The following is a 23,915-nucleotide window of genomic DNA, read 5'->3' as shown; positions in this document are numbered from 1 at the left end:
CCATGTTAAGATTTTATAAATCACCCCCCTCCCCTATTTAATAACAAAACATTGTATGTGCAGTGGACTAGACTTTACTTACTTTATCCCGAGGAACTTGGTGAAAGGGACTTCCAAGCCTATGTGGAATCCATGTTACCATTAGGGCACATGGTGGCCCGAGCAGAGGTTTCTAATTGGTTTAGCAGTGAGTTTATGTCAAACTAAATGTACGATTTGTACTATATAACCAAATGTTCATGAGGCACTTTCTTCTGAAGCCAGATAGTAGAGATATTATCACAAAGGAAACCCATCTATAAATCTATAAGTAGAATGCATGGCAGGAAAGACTTTTAAATTTTCTTAATGCACGCGTTTCCTACACAAACAATATGCAATCCTGACCCGAGTCTGATGTGGCTTAATCCTGCATAACCTGGGTTTGGAGAAAAACAATTGAGTGCAAAAATAAATAAATAAAAAACACAATCTATTTTATTTACATAATAAAAATAGCATATATAGAACCTTGACCAAAAAGTGCTTTTCCACATATCTAGGAATCTCACATGTACGTCCCCTCCAAAAGATTAAAATATATGGCTATAATACTGAATAACACACAACTGTGTGAACAAAAGCCATGTGCACTTAATAAGTTACAGGACATGCTGTTAAAACTGAGCAACTTTAATGTTAGAGAGACAGGAAAACATATTGCAAACAAATATAACATCAATTAAGTCTTTCAACTCCATCTGCTGGAGAACTCTGATACTGTATCCTGTGAATGGTTTCAAATAAATCAGTCATTTCTGGGGCATTTCAAACCTATGAGCTGTTAGCATATTTAATTTCAGAGTTCCACTGAGCTTGACAGTTTTAAGGTTTAGAAACAATTAAGCAGATTAATCATCTAACAATCATAGTAATTTGATTCACTCCGACTCTCCACAATACTAGAAATTTACCAATATAATGTAAATACATCTCATGTGATTACACTCAGGTCAAATATTTTCAAGTTCTCCACAAAAACCCACACAGTTCAAGGAGAATTCTTCAAGAATAAAGTGCATTAATGACACCAAACTAAAATCAAAACTGAAGTGCAATAGTCAGAATCTTAAACAGGAATTAAGTGGTAAACATCTTCATAGAAGACAACTTCACAGTTATTTAAAAAGCACAAAAAAGGTCCTGATTTCCTTTGGTAAAATTGTCACATTGAAGTCTTCAGTTACTCGAGTGTATGGGTTTGTCCACTCTGAAAGAACAACAAAGAAGAAAATGAGTGATATAAATTCTGTTTCACTTACAAACTGCCACATTACTAGTGATTGTTCTCTAGGTCGCAGTTTTTGAGAGTTTGTGGGGGTTTGTAGTTATGCAGATGTAGAGCTTATTTCAAATTGGAGAAACTAGTTTGAGTTAATAAATTGACTGTGAAAGAGGTCTGATTAACTATCCATGACAAATAGAGCAATTCTAATAAAGCTAATGTATGAACAGAATAAAAATTTTGGGAGTTGGGAAGAACAAATGCTGACATAAAAACAATTAACTAATGCACTAATTGATTAAATACTCCCTGCCCCAAACTGTAATTGGAAAGCATAAGAAACAGACTGTAATGCAGCGAACACCTTCTGCCTAATTTCTGTCTGTCAGGGTGACTAGAAACTATGACTTTGAAAACATGCAATTCTGTAAACTGACTGTTCTTGCGGAAATACAACAAAATAACTCACCCTGGCTGTTATTCCCAGATGTTCTCCATTTCCACCTCCTGAGCTCGGAAAGGTCCCAAGTCCCCGTGAGGGAGCGCTCTTCCACTGTCCTCACTGTGCCCAGGCTCCTCAGCACCTCCTGCACACACACAACAACATTTAACATCTGGTTTGGACACAGAGATGATTTCTTTGGTTGGTTTTAAAACAATGCACTACAATACCTTCAAATCGATAGTGGCAGGCTGGGACAGGACAGGATCCTCCCCCACTTCATACAGATGCAAGATCCTCAGCATCACGCGACCAAAATCTGGATCCACGTTTCCTGCTTTACCTGATGGGACAAATACCAACACACTGCATGAAAGTCTTCTATTGGCATTACTTCAACACAGATAAGTCTAGGAATAAGCATTTGTTGATGTGCTTAAGCAAACATTAGAATGACAAACTAAAGCAACCACATTTTCAATAATTGCTTCACCCGGTACAGGGTCACGTTGAACCCGGCAGACTCAGGGTGTAACGCAGTACGTACCTTTTAGAATGTGCTCCAGATGTTTGGTGTGATTAGAGCTGTATCTCCAGCCTGGGACATTCAGGCTGAGAAGGTGAAGGTTTGCTGGAAGAAGAACAGGATCTACTGGGACAGCATAATGTCTCCTGGGCTCTCGCACATCCCAGGCCTTTTCTGTTAACAAGCAGATGCAATAACAATGTTCAACAGTCTACAGACAAGTATGTAAGGATTGATAAAAACATGGCACAACATGACAGTACTACAGGAGCTGAAACTATTAAGAGTGACATACTTGGAGAGTCAATTAGCATAACGACAGGCCTGTGCTCCAAGGCCAGCCCAGCTCTTGGGTACAGACGTGATGTTGTTGACTTAGACCCCAGCATCATCCACAAAACAGGCTGCACGACAGAAGAGTCATTGAGAGTCAAGTTATATCCCAGATTCCACTCCTGGTTATTCCACAGCCTCCGATGAAGCATGACCTGAAACAACAGGGTTCCCACATTAAGCACGTCGCAAAGGTAATGATTGTAAAACAACATTACATACGTTTAATATTTCTATTTGACTGTATTCTATTGTACCTCCATTTTTTAATTCTAACCAAATAACCATCACCATTAGTCAAATTATGGGAATTAGTTTTAGGGAAATAAACTCCAACCACCATACTTAATATTTATTAACTTACATTTATAGCATACAGCACAAAACCATCTTTAAAAACAGAAACTGCTCTCACCTCTACTTGTCCTTGATCTTGGCTGGAGACTCCATGAGATCTCTCACTGAGGAGCACCAGTCTTGTCGAGTCATCTTCAATGTAAGCAGTCCGAACCATCGGGTAATAGTTCTGCAGAAAACATCACGAGAGAAATGCACATACATTTTAAAAACTAAACACACGCCATAAAGATTCTCAATATTTCTGCCTACGCGTTACATCTGAGGAATAATTTTGTATTCTTTGAAATAAATACAAAAACTAAGCACAGGAGAAAAGTATATTAATAATAAAATGATAAGTGCATTTTATTTTAATTTACCCTAGCCAGGGTATTGTTCACAAACATCTTGTATGGCCTCTTAAGAATCTGGAAACCATTGTTGTCAGTAAAGATGGTCTTGTCAGTCCTCAGGTCTGTGACAGTCCTCAAGATGGCTTCTCGGTTTACTTCTAGTGGGCCAATTCTGTAATTCTGCTCAATTCGGTGACATAACAGCTCCCCTTTGTGTTGTTCAGGCACTCTGTAGAGCCTTGTGTACATTACATATTTGAAGTCCGTATCATTCTCTTCACTACAGGAAACGGGAGGGAAAAGAAGCAAATTAAAAAACTCATTTGGGCTTCAAAAACAGCAGTTGACTGTATCCTGCATTTTAAAAGTCGTATACCTGTAGAAGTACTGTCGGATCTCTGTCATAAGCTTTCCAGGGACGATTTCCATCCCGACAGCTTTAAACACAGGGATGGCTGATCCGTTGGCAGTGAAAATGTAATTGTCGGAAATGGGCCCTTGATGTACGTCCCCATTGACATAGTACTCCCCAAATTGCTGGGTCATCTTTACAGTCCGCTGTGTTTCCCTGGAAAGAAGGCATGTCCACTTAAACACTGTAGAACAAACTGGATGGTGTAACTATAAAATTGTCCGTCACCAACCATTGTTGTACATTAGCCATTTTTCCAACCTTCCCCTTACTCTCCAGTTTTGAGCATAGACTCACAGTGCACATGTGTAATTGCTTATATTACCCATGCTTTAAATACAGAAAGCTTACCTGTCAGTAATGCTGTGGAGTAAGTTTGTATCCTGGTCAATCATCAACCTGTAACATTCATTCATGACAGGCAGGAGTCTTCGACCAGTCTTCTTTGAACCATTAATTCTTTGTCGGTCAAATTTAACAACCTTCCCAGTATACGTTGGCCAACATTCAGACTCTTTAATGCATGGAGTTGTAGCATATTTAATAACATATTTCTTGTATTGTAGTCCACTTAAAGTCACATGAATGTATAGGTCATACGTGGAGATGGATTCAGGTGATGTTTGGATCTATTAAAAAAAAAAAAAAAAAAAAAAAATTATATATATATATATATATATATATATATATATATATTGGTAAAGATCTCATGAACCCCGTTTGATAATAATGTGTAAAATGTGTGGATATATACAATTCGATATTTAATTTTAAACACTGGAAAAAACTCTCTATACTTTTTCACCACACACTATAGTGTATTTATAAATGTTTTATTTGGTTACAGTCCAGTCCTGCAATGGACTACAGATGCTTGTTTAAGATCCTGGGAAATAGGTAAGTTACAGCACCTGTGCAGAAACGGGCTTTCCATCTTCATCGTACACGCTAGCCATTGGGTAGGTCACTGTGATGTTGATGAAGGTTGTGGTATTCCAGGCCAGTGGGTTGTATACGATTATGTGTTGCTCAGGGGCCTGGGAAGAATCTGTCCGAAGAAATAACAGAAACGTGAAAATCAGTGACACCAGTTCAGACTCAAGACACACCAAAATAACTAAACTCAAAATCAGCCACTGACTAGAATCTTCTACCAACAGTACAGCTTCTTCGTGATTTATGGGACACTGGAATGTACCTTTGCTCTTGGATTCATGGATGTGTGGGAAAGGTGAAACGCTCTTTGGTAAAAGAAAAAGCGCAGCCATTAATTCTTGCACAGCCATCATTCCTTGAGTGAGATGCTCTACATACATGTCAGCAACCTTGGGGGACTCCGTTCCCGTGATGCCATCATGATGTTGAACCTCACAAAGGAAACATTTGTTATTTCAGCATTACAACGTGTAAGGCACCAAAATAAAATAACTACAATAAAATGAGTAGCTACCTCTGAAACAGCCCACCTGAGGGATCGCAGCTGCTGCAGGGCCCAGTCTTTTGGGACCGGTCCATCAGGGTATGTGGAGCGGTACCGTGTGAAGAGAGATTCTGCAGCATACAGAAGAGAGCTGGCCCTGCGAGCCACTCCCTTCAGCACACTGCGGGATGCATAGAACCCAGTCCACGCCTGAAAAGGATCTGTGTAGGGAAAAGCAGATACACAATACATGAGAGAACATGCTGGAGGGGAATCTTGATCTCCCTCCCTTGATCAGGGTTTCACAATGCTGGCCCTCAAATCCTGTAGGCCCTTCTGGTTTTCTATTACCCCACAGCTGTTAACTGCCTAATATAACATTATCTCCATTACCAGATCAATGTGTCACTATTTATATGCAGTATGGTGGTTACATCCATATAACTACATATTATAAATATTAAGAATGGGGCTGTAGAGACTGAATACTATACAACTGAAAGCAAAATTTAAGACCTTTCAAGACATACCAGTGGAGTAAGGCAGAAAGTCTTGGTTATTCCTCACGTCCCAGGAGAGGTTAGCATTGTGAACAGCTTGGAAGTATTCACTGAGAGTGGCGTACTGGACAGTTACACCGAATTCATCACTGTGCTGGTTGATGTAATCTAGCAAAGGATCCATGTTGTGAAACTGCACCGAGGAATTGAAGAACTGCTTGTCACAGCCCTGTCGGACAATAGAGAAGAAATGGGAACTGCAGTTGTGCTCCTTTTGTTACTAATTAAGTACCAACCAAATAAAGTGAACAACCTAAATTGACCAGATCAACTAGAGAAGCTGACAGGATCAATAATGCTAATTACAGCTTTAAAGGCAAGTGCAGGGAAGGGGAAATAAGCACGAAAATAGGACCAAACACTGACAGCTGACTTTGAACTTACCCACGGCCAGAGCACGTGATTGGTTCTGAACCAGGCTGCTCTCTGCTTGATATTATCAGCCATTGTTTTGGCATAAGAGTGGAGGGTGTCGCTGGTGACAGGCAGGCTCATGTTGGGGTAAACACCATCTTCAGGGGGGTTGGGAAAAAGAGCCACACCATTCCAATAGAAACCTGACCTGCACCGGCAGAAAATAGAGAAACAAGAACTGAAACCTAATGGAAACAAGAACCTATAAAAAGTTGACAAACATGTTTAAAGAGCTGCAGACTCAACAAAAGCTGCTGTTATGTCTGAACACTCAGTTATGATTTATGAAATCACAAGGAATCTAAATCATGAATGTAGCTTTTCTTACACATGAAAAAAGGGATCAAGCTGAATGGAGAAAGTGGAAATCGTGTGTCTTTCCACAGATATGCACAAAAGCTTCAAATATCTTAAAAGAATGCTATGCCTGTGTCTGTTTGTCATGAAAAAGACATATCTCACCTGTTAGAGAAGGGGATGTATGACGGGGTGCAGTAGCTGAACTGATCCATGGTGTGAGTAAAGATCTCCTGCTGTTCACCTAGAGACTGCGAACCCCTCCACACAAACTGGAGCTTCTGTTCCAACAACACACGAGACACACTGGTTACAGGGCTGCTGGCCTATGTTAAATGCTCTGTTAAATTTCACAAACTTCAGCATAAGAAAAGTGGAAGACGGGGATCCCTAATTCAGTCTGCCATAAATAATTAAGTTATTTCCTCATTTCTACATGTGCTATTGTATCCAAATATAAGACCCCTATTCGCATTACCACCTCTCATGTCTTATCAGTCATCAAAACTGATTTCACTATAAAATGTTCCATGGAAAATAAAGTTGTGAATACATGTGTTAAGTACCTTTTTCTTCTGCATGTCATCTTTGAGGTCATAGTCAATGCGAGAGATCAGGTGGGCATTGAAGCCAGCAAGGGCGAAGACCACAGGCGTGGCAGCAGAGGCACCGAAGGGGTCCACGTGCCAGGAGTACTGCGGCCTCACTCCGAAGGTCTCGTACAGGAACCCGTGGCCCTCTAGAATGCATAATGAAAAAACTGAATGTCTACAGCTTTTTTTTTTTTTTTTTTTTTTTAAGTAATATTAAAATAAAAGGTTGTAAATTGTTTCTTTTTTATATATAGTGAAAATAAAGCTTATAATGACACACAGCATGTACCTGTCAGCTGTAGTATTTGGTCTTCAAGATCAGTTACCGCTTCATCGTGCATCACCTGCCCCCCTATAATGAATTCCAGACGGCCTTCCTTAAGTAACTGCCCCACCTGCAGAAAGTGAACTGGGTCAATGCTAACTGCTAATCAATCTTCATTAGACAACAGTACAGTTGAGGCACCTGAAATGGGTTATGGCTCAGAGAAGTGTTTCCCAACCAGTGAGCAATGGCAATGGTAATGAACAGGTGCGTCGTGAAATGTGTTCATCAATGACAAAAATACAATATTACATTAAAAAAATAAAATAAACATACTGTACATAGTACAAACACTGCTTGAATTTAAATCCTTTTGTTTTTTGTTGTATCCTAAATGAATACAGAGATTTGGCTCATTTAACATTTGAAACTTCATGGCTGTAGTGGTCCCAGCGTCTGACACGCAAGAACAAGGGCGGAAGTCTCCAAAAACAAGGACATTAATTGTCTTTCAGACAAAAAATAAACATACAAGAACAAAACAAGTGTAGTAACTGCAAACACACAGGATAAATAATTGTAGACATAAAAAAAGAAAGTAGAAAACACTAAAAACTAATTCGGGACCACAAATGGGCAGGTGTTACTTTCCACCCAGCTCTCCCTTACGTATAGCTTAGCCCCGCCCCCTAAATCCAACCATTCAAAAATGGGGGTCACACAAAAAGACCTAACATCATATAACCACCAAACATGTTACAAAAATAGGTTTCAAATTAAAATAAACTTATAATAAAAGGTGATATTCTATTATAACCTAAGTCTAAACTATAAACAAAGGAAATAATACTCCAAACAATATTAACCGCCTCCCCCATGTCAACAGGAAGGCAACTCAGGCTTATAAAATCCCCTGTCATGATTGCCTCTGTAACCTCCCCCCCCCTACTTTCCCTAGATGGCTGATACACAACCCTACGGGGCATGGTGTTTGTAAGAGACTATGTCAATCTGGAGGTCCATCAGAGGGGCAAGGAGGAAGCCTATAAGAACTGGCGTATACAAGATCTGGGGGAGCTCAGGATCCCATGATGGGACCCACCTCCGGGGACGGTCAGTTCCCCCTGCTGGAGCCCGAGTCCAAGATCTTTTAAAGATTTTATGGATGATTGTTTTTAAAAAAGATTTTAAAAATGAATCTTAATTGTTTTTAAAGATTTAGTTGTTTTTAAATCACATTGTTTAGGGTTTTTGGTATAGTTTTGTTATATTCTTTTGTCAAATACATTGACCGTTTTGGGTTTAATTTAAAATGCATTGGACCTTTTTTGTTTGTTTTTTATTTTTACTTTTTTTATTGTTTTTTTAATTTGTTCAATGCATTTTCAGTTATTTTCAATGTATTTGACCTTTTTGTTGGTGAGCAGTTTTTGCTTTTATCACATTTGTTTTGTTGTTTTGGGCACGTTTATTTTTAAGTTAATTGTTTTGTTCCTTGTTAAAATCACAAAGATTTTAAATTTTTTTAAGTGATTTTAAGGACTGATATTTTAATGATTTTAATCACAAGCATTAAAAAAAAAAATTGATACACAACCCTACCCCAGGTAAGCGTTTATTTGTTGAAAAAGTTGTTCCATCACCATGGCCATAAGATCAGGTTAGAGATTACAGCTAAGACACGGTCCTGTTTTGGTTTGAATCAATAACTTGATAAACCACCTTTAAATCATTATCACTTTCCCAAAATACAGTCTTCTGTCACCATCAAATAGATGAGGAAATTGTCGGATAGGACAGGAATGGGGAAATTCCAGGCTTCTAGGGCTGCTGTGTCCTCTGGGTTTTCTTTGCACTCCAGGCCTCAGTTACTAAACTGAACTAATAACTTGGATGATCATTTAAATCAGTGGTTCTCAAACCTGTCCTGGAGTACCACCTACCCAACCGAGCTCTCAATTACTTAATTGAACTATTCATTTCCTAACTCAGAACCTTTTCATTATGTTTAACTGTGAAACAGAAACAATTAAATCGAGGCCTACCTGCTTCTTGTGCTTATCTGTAGCCACAGTGTCCCACCACAGGCGAAAGAACTCCTGCTCCACGACAATAAATTTGCGATGCTTCTCTTTCATCAACTCTTCTGTAACACTGGTGTACACATTTGCTGCGTATGCATGCATACTTTCCTGTCAAATAAAGAGAAGGGACAATCGCATTACACAATCCAATCCATCCACAGTACAAAGTGTTTAGGCTAATCCACAAGATGCCACCTGACAAATTATAAGCTTTTGAACAGCACGAAAGGAAAGTACAACTCCCTAAAAAGTATTAGGTGAGCATAAATAAATAGATAAATAAATAGATATTTGGGGTACAGTATGCTTAGTCATGTATTGCAAATGTCTTTATTCGTTAGACTAAATTCAATCAGAACCATTTCCATTTGTGCTTGCTTAATCAGCCACCTCTGAATACACCTCCAGCCTTACTGGCCAGGTCAGGACCTACATGTTCATCTGAGTTTGACTTGAGTTTCTTTAAATCACAAGTCATTGTATTTAATAGTTTTTTTTGCATGTTGTTTTTTGAGGGTTTATTTTCTATCAGGTAGGCCTATATAGAACAGAAATGATACAAGCTAAAATACAGGCTAGATGTTGCTTAGATAATTGAAATTCTGACCCATGCATTATCTGAAATGATGTGGTTATATATAGGCCTACGAAATTTAATTTAGAAAGAATAGTGCTGCAGCTCATCGTCCATTTTCTTGTGCAGAAAACCTCTTCCACTTTCCAAAGATGCTTTTTAAAGAACAAACCCATCACTTTTTTTGTCAGGCACCTCAGTCTTTCAAAAATGCACCCAGTGACTTCGAGTTTGATACTATACTCATGAATACTAAAATGAAGGGTAATACTTCTCAATTACAAAGCAAAACAATAGCATACGAGGAAGTGGAATAATGAAAGTAAAAACCACTAGTTAAAATAGGACAGTCAAGATCACATTATGTATTTTTAAATAAGCAATACATTAAAATGAGCAAATATTCTCATGTAGCCAATTTCGATACGTTAGACACTGACAGATACACATACCATTGATAGATCATGTGACAGAGTGAGTCATATGATTCACATGTGATGAAGTAATCTAGCCTGCGACTTTTAAAGCTGCATATTATATATTGTACACGAAACCATTTTTTAACTGTAGCCTTCCATTTAATAATAATAATAATAATAATAATAATAATAATAATAATAATAATAATAATAAAAAAGTGCGTCCTTGTCGTTTGATTTGCCATATACAGGCTACAACCCATCGGCTATATCGCCAAAAACAAGACGTGCCAATAAATGCATAATAAAACCCTGATCAAATGTATTATTTCAACCACAAATAAAGATGCTCTACCTGAACAGTATAGACCCAACCCACATCCATATGACTGTGCGGGATGACAAAGGTCTGGATTCTGTCTGGTGCAACATTGTTACTGAAGATCGAGACAATCTGCAAAATAAAGAAGGAAAGGCAACAAGACAGAGTCATCTCTCTGTGATGAGGAGTAACCTGCACATATCTCGCCACGACTTCTCTGAGGGAACGACAGCACTTCCTCAGCACTACGGAGCGCGAAAGGGGACAAACTCCACCTACAGCAGAAACGCACAACGATGACTAAACAATCTAATGAAAGCAGTGAATCAGCTTTTCTGCGCCAGTGTGTCTATAAAGGAGACGTACACGCATTTATTTTACTTTATTTTAATTGTGTGTGTGTTTTTTTCCATGCTCAAACTCATCACAAACCTGGAACACAATTCTAAACTAGAATTAAATATATGAAGATATATCTGCATGTGGCAGGGCTTACATGATGGATTGGATATGCATGATTTTTATGGTAGTGATGCAGATTAAAATCAGTGATATCAGACAGTAATATCAGAAGTAGTATCAGAACTAATAGTCTGTACACATAGTCGGTTAGCAGCTGTAGTAAGACTGTAGTAGGGCTGGAGTAACTTGTTGCACGCTGGGGCCTACCTGACATCATCACCACTGACAATGCAATGGGCCACAGTTTGTGTCGTTTGATACAACCTACCTGGTACACAAACCCAACAAGAACATAATGTCTTATTACAGCAAGGATAGTTATAAAAACGGCCGTGTAGTGGCTAGCCAAAATATCATTATCTACAATAATGCAACATCCACAATGGCGAGGATTTCATTGCACTGTAAAACTAGCTTCATCATGCCTTACAAAAACAGCTTCCCCATAGGTTTGTAATATAGGCTACATGAAGAGTTGGGCCAAACCAACAACGTTGAAAATATCAGAGAGAGATCTGAGGTATTGCATGAGGAATAATGCATTAATACATATATTTAGCGCTATAAGGATGTATTGGTGAGTCCGCACTGAAACGCACTGCCCGCAGGCCCCGCCCACCGCAGTTGCCTGTGAGAAAGTTCAGAGAAAGGTGTCTGGCTGTAGTAGGTATGGAGTAGTGCTGTTTGCTCAGGATATTCTCACTTTGACATTATTTATTTGAGTCACTTACGCTGTGAGATGTGCGGTAAGTTAGCGTACATGTTTATTCCTGCTGTGTCGTTGACATACTGGTGTCCCGTCGGTATTAATGTGATCAATTGATATTGCTGTAGGAGTCGGACTCAACAGAGAGGAGACCCAATGGACCCTGGCTCAGATAAACGGCACCACGGAGGCTGAAGTCTTCGAAGGTAGGGAAGCGGGTACAGGTTGTGATTTCTTCCTTTCCTCGTAGCATCCTGCTGAACAAATGCTATTTTTACAGGCTTCACTCGAGCGACTCTACTGAAAGGTGTGCATTAGTTTAAACGGAGCTGTTTTGTTGGGCTCCACCACTAGCTAAGCAAGTGCAAGGAAACCGACTTAAGTTACGGGACTGATGCTGTTTTGAAATGCATCCGTTAAACAGGAAATGCATGATTGAAAATGACCGTGCTTTCCCAATAATTGTCTGAATGTACTTCATATAGGTTATTTTTAGTATTAATATAGCCGAAGTGTGATGAATCCAGCTGTCTTATGTGCACAGCTGTTGCGATTCATAAAACAAGAACAATTGTGACGTGTGAAAAGCAAAGTTTGTGCGTCTCTTTTAAAGCCTGAAAGCTACAGTGAAACAGTTTTTAGTAGTGGTGTCTTGTGTGCTGGTTGCATCACTCTTGCATGCAATATATGTAAGAAACTTGAATTAAATTATCCCATTGATTAGAGAACTGCCTTCTAATCTTTTTCAAAGGGAAATGCTTCTGTTTAAGTGTCTTTTTTTTTTAAATGAAGTCATTGCAGAAGCCTAAATGTGTTTTCTTTTTTTAGAATAACAAGAATAAAGTTTTTGTTGTGTAAATGACTGCTTTTCATCTTTGCCTGCTTTCATGGTGAGAATAGTCTTCTTTTGTTGCTTATCTTGAAAGAATGCTCTCATGCTGTTGTGAATAAAAATGTGCAATATAGGTGGTATTACAAATGGGTGAATACATTAAAATGGTGTGAGTAGCAGATGTGCTTCTTCATATAGTACATTAGCTCTATTTACATTTCAAAAATAGATTTATTCTCAAGCTGTCCTGGGAGGACATTATGTATTTGAATATAGGCATAATTATAGCATTAAATGTCCATTAAACATGAAGATAAAAAGCTTTATGTATACAGTGTAGGATAACTGTAATGACCAATTTCAATGGCAGTCTTTCATTTCTTTGAATACAAAAACATAAGCATGACATTGTGTATTTCCATTTTCTATCTCAATTTATTTTCTCTTTTAATGAAACTTACTTGATGCATGCAAAGCTTAAACATCTGAAAAAGAGTTCAATACATAAAAACATTTTTGTAGCAATGCTATTTTAATCTTATGAGTTAATACAACAACAACTTATTTATTTGAAAATATTACACTCTTGAAATGAAATTCTTCAGTATTTTCACCAGGGGGCAATACAAGATCACTACTGAAAGCAATCCTTGTTTGTCTCCCAATTTCTTAGTATACAAGAATGAATATTATAACTTAAGTGGGTCATATTAGCAAAATGTAGGCCTGTGCATGATACAAATACTACAGCCTGTCTGTTTTTAATTACTTTCTGCATTTTTTATATTGGTATTCTTAAACTAGTATTAGAATGAAAGCGATGGTAAGCTTTAAGGCCATAGTTTGTGTGTGTGTTAAGTTTAATTGTGTATGAGGGATAATGGTTAGTATTAGGATTAGGGTTCAGCAATGTTAGCATTATGGTACGTTTGTGGCATGGTGGAAACTTTTTGTGTTACAATTACTGGTATCGGTATGTAAGACTGTATTTGGGTTATCTGTAGTGTAGTTTGGGTAGGTTTTTTATGTTTGTTTGTTTCCTGGGTGGCCCTACATTATGGTTCAGTTTGGGGTTAAGGGGAGGGTTATGTTAAGGTTAGGGTTAAAGTTCATATCCAGGCAATGACCATGCACAAGCTGACTAGATGAGAGCTCCCGGGGGGGTGGTTGTAATTATCCTTGCTCTCCAGGGTAAGTTGAGGTGGCTTGGCTTGGGAGAATCCTTGTTTTACTGTGCACTAGCAAGCCCTCTTATACTTTTTTTCATGTAAAATGTTTGTTTTATTAAGAAACCCACATATGCCCCCAATGATATAGATCTAAAGAAGATTGACCTTTTTGGTTAGATTTGTTTTAATAGGGGAGGTCCTCTGTGATGTCTTCAGACCTTTTGGGGCATATTGTGAGGTGAAGCCTTTTGTTTTTAGAGGTTCGGGAGCATGGTATTGGTGAAATTTAGGTGTTCTGGCACCGACTGTGATTTCGATTGAAGCTCATTTAAAGATGTAAAAGACAAGATGCCATAATAATGAGAAAATTAAGACAGAAGTGGAAGAATGGAAAGAAACAACTCTAATGTGAAAATAGTCTGTTTCTGACTCTTATTGTTGGTCTGCAGTGTTTTATTGAATGGTAATGGAGTTCTACCTTTTATATCCTGGACACACCAAGTACTGTAAGCTTGATATAGCAATATTTACACAGAATTGTAAAAGGCATGTAGAGCAGAGAAGTTAAGACGGTGTTGGAACATACCTGTAACTCCTTTACAATAATTGACAAATCGATGGAACAAATAAAGGCAGGGATGTAGATAAATTTAAGAGAAGCCAATCAATCATTAAGTCACCAAATGGCTTGAGTGCTGCAATTAAGTTTTTGTAATGCTTTTATACAGTCATGGGTGACCTTAATTCGCTTTGCTCTAAAATGCACTTTGCCATGTTTGCATTCTGTCTTCAAATGCACTGAAACTGTGCTTTTAAAGCCTTTTGCAAATGTAATTGATGTATTTTGATGATCTGTGGTCTACATATGGTCTTTTAAAAATGATAGAACTCACTTTGAACCTGTGTGGTATTCACAAATTTAAATGTTGCACATATCGGTGTGGTCATGTTGGATGACCTGGCAAGTCCATTAGTGCCCTATTTATATTTATCTTATAGTGTTCAGTACAGTATCCAAAATTGATAAGTTTAATCTGAAATAGAAGGTACAAGAATGAGCATAATAAGGATTCATTGACTAAAGTAATTTTGGTTGCAGGTATTCTGTTGTTCAGTTAAAATATGTAAAGTTGACATAGATGGACCTGCTGTATATCAAAAGAGATGTTCACAATAAAGGGCACATTTGGATCAACGGTGTAATTTATGTTTATAGCTTATATCTTTAACTCTTACAGATAATGTTTGAGCAAAGCATTTTAATGTTGGTGAACTATGTGAGACTGAATGAATGAACATGCATAGGAACCTTTTCAAATTAATTGCATATGCATATATAGACTCCATATACTACATGTAAAGACAGACAATTCTTAGGGTTTTGTTGTTGTGGAGAATATTTAGACCTCAATGTTGAAAAGATGAAAGTAAGGAATTGGCAAATGCTTCTTAGAAATTGCCAGCAGAGATAAGTAATACACTTGTGATATGTTTTTATGTGTTTCTTTAAAACAGCCATGACATCTTTACAAAATTATTACAGTTACCATAGCACTTGCTGAAATGTGAAATATTTGTGCTTTGTCCGATATGAGTGTAGCATATTTATCAGCTGCAGTTCAGGGTGAAGAAAGGTTTGGTCACATTCTGCACACAGTAAGCTTTTGTTTAGACTAACAACTTACTGAGGGACAATTTCTTTGTCAGCTTATTTCCTCTTCCATCTCTACCTCTGAGGTCTCTAAAGGAAATACACGGGCGTTAATAATAAAAGCAACTTTCAATCCAGATGACCTTGTAACAGTAACTTCCATTTAAGTCCTAAATCTCACAGTGTTAATATATTGAAAATCCCATAATTGGAATCTGTCTTACTAATTGGGTAGGTTTAATTAATTAAAGGTATTTCTTTGTATTTGGTCAAATATGTTGCTTACATTAAATGTGATTCACTTGAGCACTCATTTGTCAAACCTGTGTAGTTCTTGTGTAATGTAGATAAATGGTGTGTAAGTGTTTTTTGTCTGATAGATGGTATAGACTATAGACTGTAAAAGCAGTCTGTTCTCTCGGGAGGATGATTATAGGGCAGATCCTGGCTGTGGGGGCTGTGATTCTTTGGGTTGGAAGTGAAGAATTGCTTACAAATGTAGAAAGCTTCCCTGTGAGGCCCTTGTCAGAAGCTGTCATGAAATTATTGATGGCTTTGGTGCTACAAGCAATGTTTGAAGTATGCCATTACATTTATGAATCATCTTGTGTTTGACGTATCTATGTACTTCATGTGGTTTATGTAGGGCCTAACTAATGGAATTTGGGTATGATCTTTTCAGAAGGATTTTATGCTGCCTTTAATATCATGACACTTTCTGTGGCTTGTCAAATGTGCCCCCACAATTTTGAATCTTTCTGAAATAGAACTAATGGAAAAACACATGGAGGTTATTGATTTTAATAGGAAAATTTGTTTTGACTTTCTCATAGGAGAATACAACAGTATGTTTGCATAGCACGTTAACTGGGTTGTCTATCTATCCCAATATTTAACCAGTTTTTCTAAAGCATCCAATTATTTAAAAAAAATGCAGTAAATCAAAATACAGTGATAATCCTTCTTAAATTTCTTAAAATTGAGTGTTAACAAAAAATGGGAAGGAACCTTTTGATTTGCTTAAAATGGTATCTATTTTATTGTGTTTTGTATTTTCTGGCTAGATTGTCCTACTGAGCACTGTAGCCCACCAACCAGTGGATCTACCAGAAAAATCCAAATTTCAAAGTGCAAACTGCCAGGAGCATGTAAAATGTCAAACGGTCCCGATTCCTGTAGTTGTTGGGTAAAAACCTCTAAAAAGACCTTGTTTGTTTTATGACTAGCCTACATTGTAGTTGAAGAGATTTATCACTGGTTCCAAAAATAGGTTTGCCCACCCCTCCTTCTCTTCTGCCCCCTCTTGTTTTATGTCTCCTTTCAAGAGCTGAGATCTCGCTAATAACTGCATGGCCTCAGCGGTCAGTGTTTCTCACACTTAGGCCTCCACACTTTGTTCAGGGCATAACAGCATGAGATAGCCTTGGCTACAGTGTGAAAATCACAACAGGGGATGTGATCATTTTCAGATGGTTTATATTTCATTTAATACTGTCTGAAGGTGTAAAGCGCATGGAGGGATTAGTGGTGTTTATGAAAAGAGCTCGGGGAATCCTCCCGGCCAGTTCGATCCCAGTGAAAATGACGACTGCGGGATTGATTATATGAAAAGTTGGGCACTTTGCTTAAAGGCACTCAACTGTCTCCAGAAGGCTGGTGTGGCAGCTGCAGAAAATCGGGAATACTGCGATTAGGTTAGTGATTCACCCATCATTCTTGATCAATGTTTGCTGATCGCTCAATATGTTCAACTGGTAAGGCAAGAAAAATGCAGCATTGACTAATCAATCCAACTGAATCATGTTCTCTACATTAAACAAAAAAGTAAAACACCTAGGCTTTGCATGGAAAACATAAGCCCTGGTTTGTAAGTCATTTGAGTGCAGTACTCAAGGTGATACTTTAAAGATCATCACTTTGGAATCTAAATGCTAAGAAAAAGCAAGAGACTAATATCTTTCTTAAACTGGAATTTAGGAGAAATTTGTATTTTCTCAGCAGACATGCCTTAGATGCTCAGTTTTGTTTCTTTAAGATATTCAGTAAACTAATTATCGGTACTACATAATTTGTTTCACAAAGCTTTTTTAATTAATTTGCCAAGCTAAACTCAAACATTAAACATTACAAAAATGAGTATGTATGCAGAAGGGAGTGACTGGAGTGTGATTTTAGTGTGAAGTAATTATTTCTGGAAAGAGAATATCACAACTGCGATGTTCGAGTTCAGTGCAATTGTATGCCTTTCAGGTGTGTGTGTGTGTGTGTAGAGGGCTAATAGTTACATATAATGAATACAGAGCAGGGAGAATTAGGTGTAGGCACTAAAGGAGGCTGATGATTAAAGTTTTATTCACGTGAGGGTCATATGTCATTGGGAGAGGAATTGGTGGTGCATTCAGCTTAATTACAGTTATGTGAAGAACCATTTTAAGACACCTGATGATGAGACCAATTGAAATACTAACATTAAATGTCTTTTCATAGTGCATTGTATTGTGAAGTTTAAATGCAGTCCTTTTTTTGTGGGGTGAAAACAAGACAAATCTCTGAACAGAAGCTTGAGGTACCCAGATGGTCTGTGTGCTCATGTCTGCGTCTGCTGCACAAACAATAAGATGTGATAAATAAATGAATCATAATGTGTTTCTGCTTCAATAACAATGACAATTACAAAGTGAATGATGGGGGGCTAATGTCACTCAACAATTAGCAATGATTTCTCTTTGTCAGATTTAAAGGACTAGTTTTATTAAAATCATTATTTTAATGCCGTAGTTACTAAATTGTGTTGATCTGTTTTATTAGAGGTTTATTCTTACATTTCTCATGGTTTTATTAGTATGTTATACACACACTGATTTAATCTGTATCATAGAAGCGTTGTAACATCTAAAGTAGTCTGGGTGAACAAGTTGCATTATATATTGATTTAAATGCATATTTCACGTACACAAAACCAGAGACTAATTCCAAAGATTTCAGCTTTAAATAAAGAAGAATGCCACCCATTCTGATTTTTGTCCAAGCTATCATTCATTTAATGGGTTGGATAGGGAAGATATAGGCCCACCCTTTTCATGTTGAATACAACATGTTTGTATAGTTGTAGAAATGTAATAATATTTTGGTTAATTCAAGATCAGTACAAGTCTGTGAGCTGAGATTGCTTTTACAGGGGTGGAAGTATATTTTTAAAGTTATGTATCCAAATTTCCATATAAAAACCTAAAAATTGTACAGCAGTTTCTAAATATCCTTATCAATGTCTGTGTTGCCAAATTCCATTAATAATCTAATTTGTACACTTAAAATTTCACTTTTGAAAACAGATTACATTAGATTTGATTTGTTTCACATGCTGATCTCTGAAAACAGCATAATTTGTATTTTAATCCAAAACAACCAACAAACAAAAAATACAAAACAAAATGACTTAGCAAATTTAGAAAAATTCCCCAAAACCATACTCAACCTAAGTGTAATTGTAAGACCATTCCTATTATCATTTGTATTTCTAATTATAACCGAACAGTTCAAAATGTCCTAATTTGGGATTTTTGTATCATGATATTATAAACATCCATATCTTCAATTCATTCAAGGATAACAACTAATTTGACTAATGCCTAAATAATATTCAGAATCCTTATTCAGAATTTTGATACTGCATTGCAGTGCTAGACTGAGAGACTTAACACTATATGCCATTGTACTACATCAATAGATCGCCCTATAAGCCCTAACAACAGTCTAAACCCCAACTTTAGCCAACATTAAAATTGGAGTTGTTATCCATCCTACACTGATTGATTTCACTCAGTTGCCATTTGGCTGTGTGTTTATTGTACATTATACACTCACCTAAAGGATTATTAGGAACACCTGTTCAATTTCTCATTAATGCAATTATCTAACCAACCAATCACATGGCAGTTGCTTCAATGCATTTAGGGGTGTGGTCCTGGTCAAGACAATCTCCTGAACTCCAAACTGAATGTCTGAATGGGAAAGAAAGGTGATTTAAGCAATTTTGAGCGTGGCATGGTTGTTGGTGCCAGACGGGCCGGTCTGAGTATTTCACAATCTGCCCAGTTACTGGGATTTTCACGCACAACCATTTCTAGGGTTTACAAAGAATGGTGTGAAAAGGGAAAAACATCCAGTATGCGGCAGTCCTGTGGGCGAAAATGCCTTGTTGATGCTAGAGGTCAGAGGAGAATGGGCCGACTGATTCAAGCTGATAGAAGAGCAACTTTGACTGAAATAACCACTCGTTACAACTGAGGTATGCAGCAAAGCATTTGTGAAGCCACAACACGTACAACCTTGAGGCGGATGGGCTACAACAGCAGAAGACCCCACCGGGTACCACTCATCTCCACTACAAATAGGAAAAAGAGGCTACAATTTGCACAAGCTCACCAAAATTGGACAGTTGAAGACTGGAAAAATGTTGCCTGGTCTGATGAGTCTCGATTTCTGCTGAGACATTCAGATGGTAGAGTCAGAATTTGGCGTAAACAGAATGAGAACATGGATCCATCATGCCTTGTTACCACTGTGCAGGCTGGTGGTGGTGGTGTAATGGTGTGGGGGATGTTTTCTTGGCACACTTTAGGCCCCTTAGTGCCAATTGGGCATCGTTTAAATGCCACGGCCTACCTGAGCATTGTTTCTGACCATGTCCATCCCTTTATGACCACCATGTACCCATCCTCTGATGGCTACTTCCAGCAGGATAATGCACCATGTCACAAAGGTCGAATCATTTCAAATTGGTTTCTTGAACATGACAATGAGTTCACTGTACTAAACTGGCCCCCACAGTCACCAGATCTCAACCCAATAGAGCATCTTTGGGATGTGGTGGAACGGGAGCTTCGTGCCCTGGATGTGCATCCCACAAATCTCCATCAACTGCAAGATGCTATCCTATCAATATGGGCCAACATTTCTAAAGAATGCTTTCAGCACCTTGTTGAATCAATGCCACGTAGAATTAAGGCAGTTCTGAAGGTGAAAGGGGGTCAAACACAGTATTAGTATGGTGTTCCTAATAATCCTTTAGGTGAGTGTATAGGCTTAGTTTTCAGTGTCGTATATTTTTACTGAAGCCATGATGCCGTGTCCTGTAAAATGGTACCTGGATGGGAGTCTTGTAAGGCCTAGATGAACTACAAAAACATACAGAAAAGTATGTAGTAATCTCTGTGTGATGGGGGCAATGCTTTACTGTTGCTTTCTGGAGAGGTGTGTGCCCCTGAAGTCATAAAGTAAGAGCTCCTTGGTGCTTAGCCTTTCCATTTTCTTTATTGGTTTTCATCTTTGTGTATGGGCTTCCAAGAAAATCCTATCGTGATTACTTTTTACATTTCTACACCTATTGGAGCATTTTCTAAGCTGTGCCTTTTTAAAACACCCAAAGGAGAGTTGTTGTTTCATCTTGTATCAGTGGTGACCAGGAAACAATAAAGCACAATGAATGGCCTTTTGTTGCCGTTTTTTTATGAGTCCTTTTAGAGACACTGATTGAACAGATGTGATTCATACTGGTGCTGCAAACTTTCTTGCATCCAAGGCAAAGAGTCTGGGCTTCTACTTAATTATACAGTATGTTCCCATTCAGCAGTAGAGGGCAAAACATAAGAGAAACCAATCTGTATCACAGATCAGGTTTTACCAGCAGTACACTGTTACTGTGAACTGACAACTTTGTTTGCCTTGCTCTCTGTGTCATTTATCCTGCTTATCCAAGGATAATGTTATTATGATTGCTTCCATCCAAGATGGATTATATTACTGAAATATGAGGCGAGTTGTATCAGAAGAACTAGTTGCCTGCGGGAAGTCAGATAGCTTCAAAACAGTCCATAGGATAAGCTAGCTTGCTGTGAAGTTTAGAGAACACTGGTTGAGACATGATACATTTTTATTAATCATCCAAAATCTATCTTTAAAATGAAAATTAGGGTTGGGGAATCGCAGGAATTTAAATCTTTTGATCCTTGAAATCCTTTAATGCTATCAATCCACCATGTTTTATATGGCAAACTGACATGGTTTGAATGAAAAAGACCAATAGGATATGCTGAAATAATAAGGGTGTTTCCTTCGAAGGTTTGGGAAGACCATACATTTGTTTTGATCTTGGCAGAGAATACCATCACCATTTTTTACCTACAATTCCTCAGTATGCTCTGCTTTGTCCATACTTCAGTGTGAGGTTTTTATTTTATTTTTTATATACATTTTTTGGAAATACATTTGTTGTTTCTGCCTGACATTCTGAGTGTGTAGCTCTGATTCGGGTTGTGGAGGTTATTCTAGTCTCAGCCAGAGCTCCATTTACTGATCCTCCTGAGGCGCCAGACTCATTTTGCTATTGTCCGTTTGAATACACAGCTTCTACCTGGAGGTTAAAGAGCACCCGGTTACTGTGACTCCAGACTGGAAGTCTTTAACACTCGCAAGACTAGACTGATTACGTTCCGATTGGCTATGGAAGCAGCGGGATTTCTCTTACCTTTACTAATCTCTTATTTGTGCTGAATCGTAATTGCTGTGCATGTGAAAGATGTTCACCACTGTACACTTTATGAGAATTTAAATTGCACTCTGGGCTGCTCTTAGAGAGCCACTGCGTGCTTTATAGAGACTATATATCCAGGATTTCCATAACCATTACTGTCCAATAATCCAATGTTTCTTAGAATTCCAGTGATAAAAATGAAAAGGGTGGCACATACATATGAATCTTATCGTGCAAAATGCAGACTTAAATGGGGGGGCAAATGTATTCTCCTTATTCTTATTAGAATAATAACTGGGAACTTCCAAGTTGCTTTGGATGATGGCATCAAACAAAAACATTTGAATGAAAGATAAAACAAAATGTAGTACTAGTACTTTTACTTTTATATCCTAGCTGGCCTGTATTGTGTTTTTAACAGTTACCATGTTTTATGTTGTGTAGCACTGTGTTTAATTTCCCAAGGTACACATTCCACCCCCTCATCTGGAATTCAGCACATTTGAATCCCAGCACAGCCTTTCTCCCTCTGTGACCTGGCCCTGTGTGCTCCTGTGATGGACTGAATTGTATTCACACAGTGCTCCCCCAAAGAATATGTCCCCACTCCACAGTCTTCTATGAATTCTTTCATGAATTACATCTCAACCTTTAAAACAAAACATAGATATAGATATATATATATATATATATATATATATATATATATATATATATATATATATATATATATAATTGCACACACTTGTGGCCATCTTATAGGTCCTATATGAAATTGAGGTCTGGTAGTGTAGCTAATTAAACTTGGTAGTGGCATGGGGTAACCCCTCAAATAAAATGTTTTGAAGCCATCTGCAGAGAAAGCTGTGATGTGGAATCAAAGCAGATGCAGTATTAAAACAGAGAATCCTATCTTTATCTGGATAGGAAACCAAATGCTATCTGGTTGTGGTGTGTCACCTTCCCATACTTTGAAGAGCTGCATGTCTACCAGCTGATAAAAGATGGTGGAACAGCTTGCTTCCACTTAAGCAGGATTAGGCGTCTGGCCAGAAAAGCAGCTTCGGTAGGACCAGGGCTTCCTGCTGAAGTTCACACATGACCATGTGGCTGGACACAAGGGGTGTAGAGTCAGGGGATTGCATTATTGTAAGATAAGGTCCCACTGTACTGGAAATTTGTACATATGCTTTAGTTTCATGATTGATTTTAATGTTGTGATATTCCAGGGGAATGTCATTCCTGCTTTGTAGCATAATTGCCTTACTGAAAACATTTTGTATGTTTATATTGTTTATAAATCATCTCAAAGCTGACGTCGAAGGCCTAGTTGATCTATTTTAGGAAGCAACAATTTGTTTTAAACAGCATGTTTTATAAGAAAGAACTATAAAGCTCAACAAAATAATGCATTTATTTGAAGCTTAATTGAAGACTTCCTTCCACATTCAATGTCAAACCACACATGTTTCAGTTGCACACCTAATTTGATGCTTTGGAGACAACCATTTTCTCAGTGAAGTTCCAGAAACAGGTCAAGGTTTTTTTTTTTTTCCCATTTCATTAAGGGTGCTTGGCACAGTGGGGGTTGACTCATAAATAGTCTGAAAAATACAAAACTGAAAATCTGGTGCTGCTGGTCTGGAGGGAGACACTGCGGTACAGCAATAAATAAAGCTATCCAGTAGCTGTGCTACAGCCTTTGAATAACAATTATAATGAGATGGTTAGATTATTGGATTTAAGGAAATAATCAGCATCAGTAACAACAGCAGAAATCTGGTTCATAGACTACCTTTAATGGCAATGGCAGCCAACAGCTCTGCACAGATGTTCTGCATAGCATATTGTTAAGAACAGGCTGGGTCACATCTTATATGATTTGGTTTAGATGTACTTTTACAAAGTCCCATTCCTCCTGATAACAGATGTATTTCCTTTTTGGA

General features: G+C 37.9%; 2 protein-coding genes across 3 annotated transcripts in view; one reads left to right on the top strand and one right to left on the bottom strand.

Moving 5' to 3' along the window:
- Positions 1–656: 656 nt before the first annotated feature.
- Positions 657–10,874, bottom strand: man2b2 (mannosidase, alpha, class 2B, member 2). The gene is made up of 19 exons (XM_066720062.1): positions 10,651–10,874; positions 9,264–9,410; positions 7,243–7,348; positions 6,927–7,099; positions 6,526–6,641; positions 6,034–6,211; positions 5,620–5,818; positions 5,120–5,310; positions 4,868–5,036; positions 4,581–4,717; positions 4,021–4,298; positions 3,634–3,825; positions 3,285–3,537; positions 2,981–3,091; positions 2,528–2,720; positions 2,254–2,406; positions 1,937–2,049; positions 1,734–1,851; positions 657–1,249 (listed from the first exon to the last, which is right to left on the bottom strand). The coding sequence occupies exons 1-19, from the start codon at positions 10,786–10,788 to the stop codon at positions 1,158–1,160; spliced, it is 3,057 nt and encodes a 1,018-aa protein (XP_066576159.1). The 5' UTR covers positions 10,789–10,874; the 3' UTR covers positions 657–1,157.
- An 842-nt stretch (positions 10,875–11,716) lies between these two features.
- LOC136766535 (serine/threonine-protein phosphatase 2A 55 kDa regulatory subunit B gamma isoform) overlaps positions 11,717–23,915 on the top strand; it is a 108,732-nt gene continuing 96,533 nt past the window's right edge. The window contains exons 1-2 of one of the 2 annotated variants that reach the window (XM_066720058.1): positions 11,717–11,825; positions 11,914–11,991. In XM_066720058.1, the coding sequence (XP_066576155.1) occupies positions 11,819–11,825; positions 11,914–11,991 (85 nt within the window). In that variant the 5' untranslated portion in view covers positions 11,717–11,818. The remainder of the gene's footprint in view (positions 11,826–11,913; positions 11,992–23,915) is intronic. The other variant, XM_066720060.1, reaches the window with a different exon arrangement.

Source organism: Amia ocellicauda, chromosome 13, assembly GCF_036373705.1.
Source record: "Amia ocellicauda isolate fAmiCal2 chromosome 13, fAmiCal2.hap1, whole genome shotgun sequence".
Lineage (NCBI taxonomy): Eukaryota > Metazoa > Chordata > Actinopteri > Amiiformes > Amiidae > Amia > Amia ocellicauda.
This window is presented reverse-complemented; position numbering and strand designations above follow the sequence as displayed.

Bases quoted from the DNA above. Each gene is read 5' to 3' on its own strand.
- man2b2 (XM_066720062.1), bottom strand. From the start codon at position 10,788: ATGACTCTGTCTTGTTGCCTTTCCTTCTTTATTTTGCAGATTGTCTCG. The intron at 6,212-6,525 runs GTGAGATATGTC...CTGCCGGTGCAG, and splicing joins TACATCCCCTTCTCTAACAG to GTCAGGTTTCTATTGGAATG. The intron at 2,721-2,980 runs GTGAGAGCAGTT...CTGTTGTTTCAG, and splicing joins AAGATCAAGGACAAGTAGAG to GTCATGCTTCATCGGAGGCT.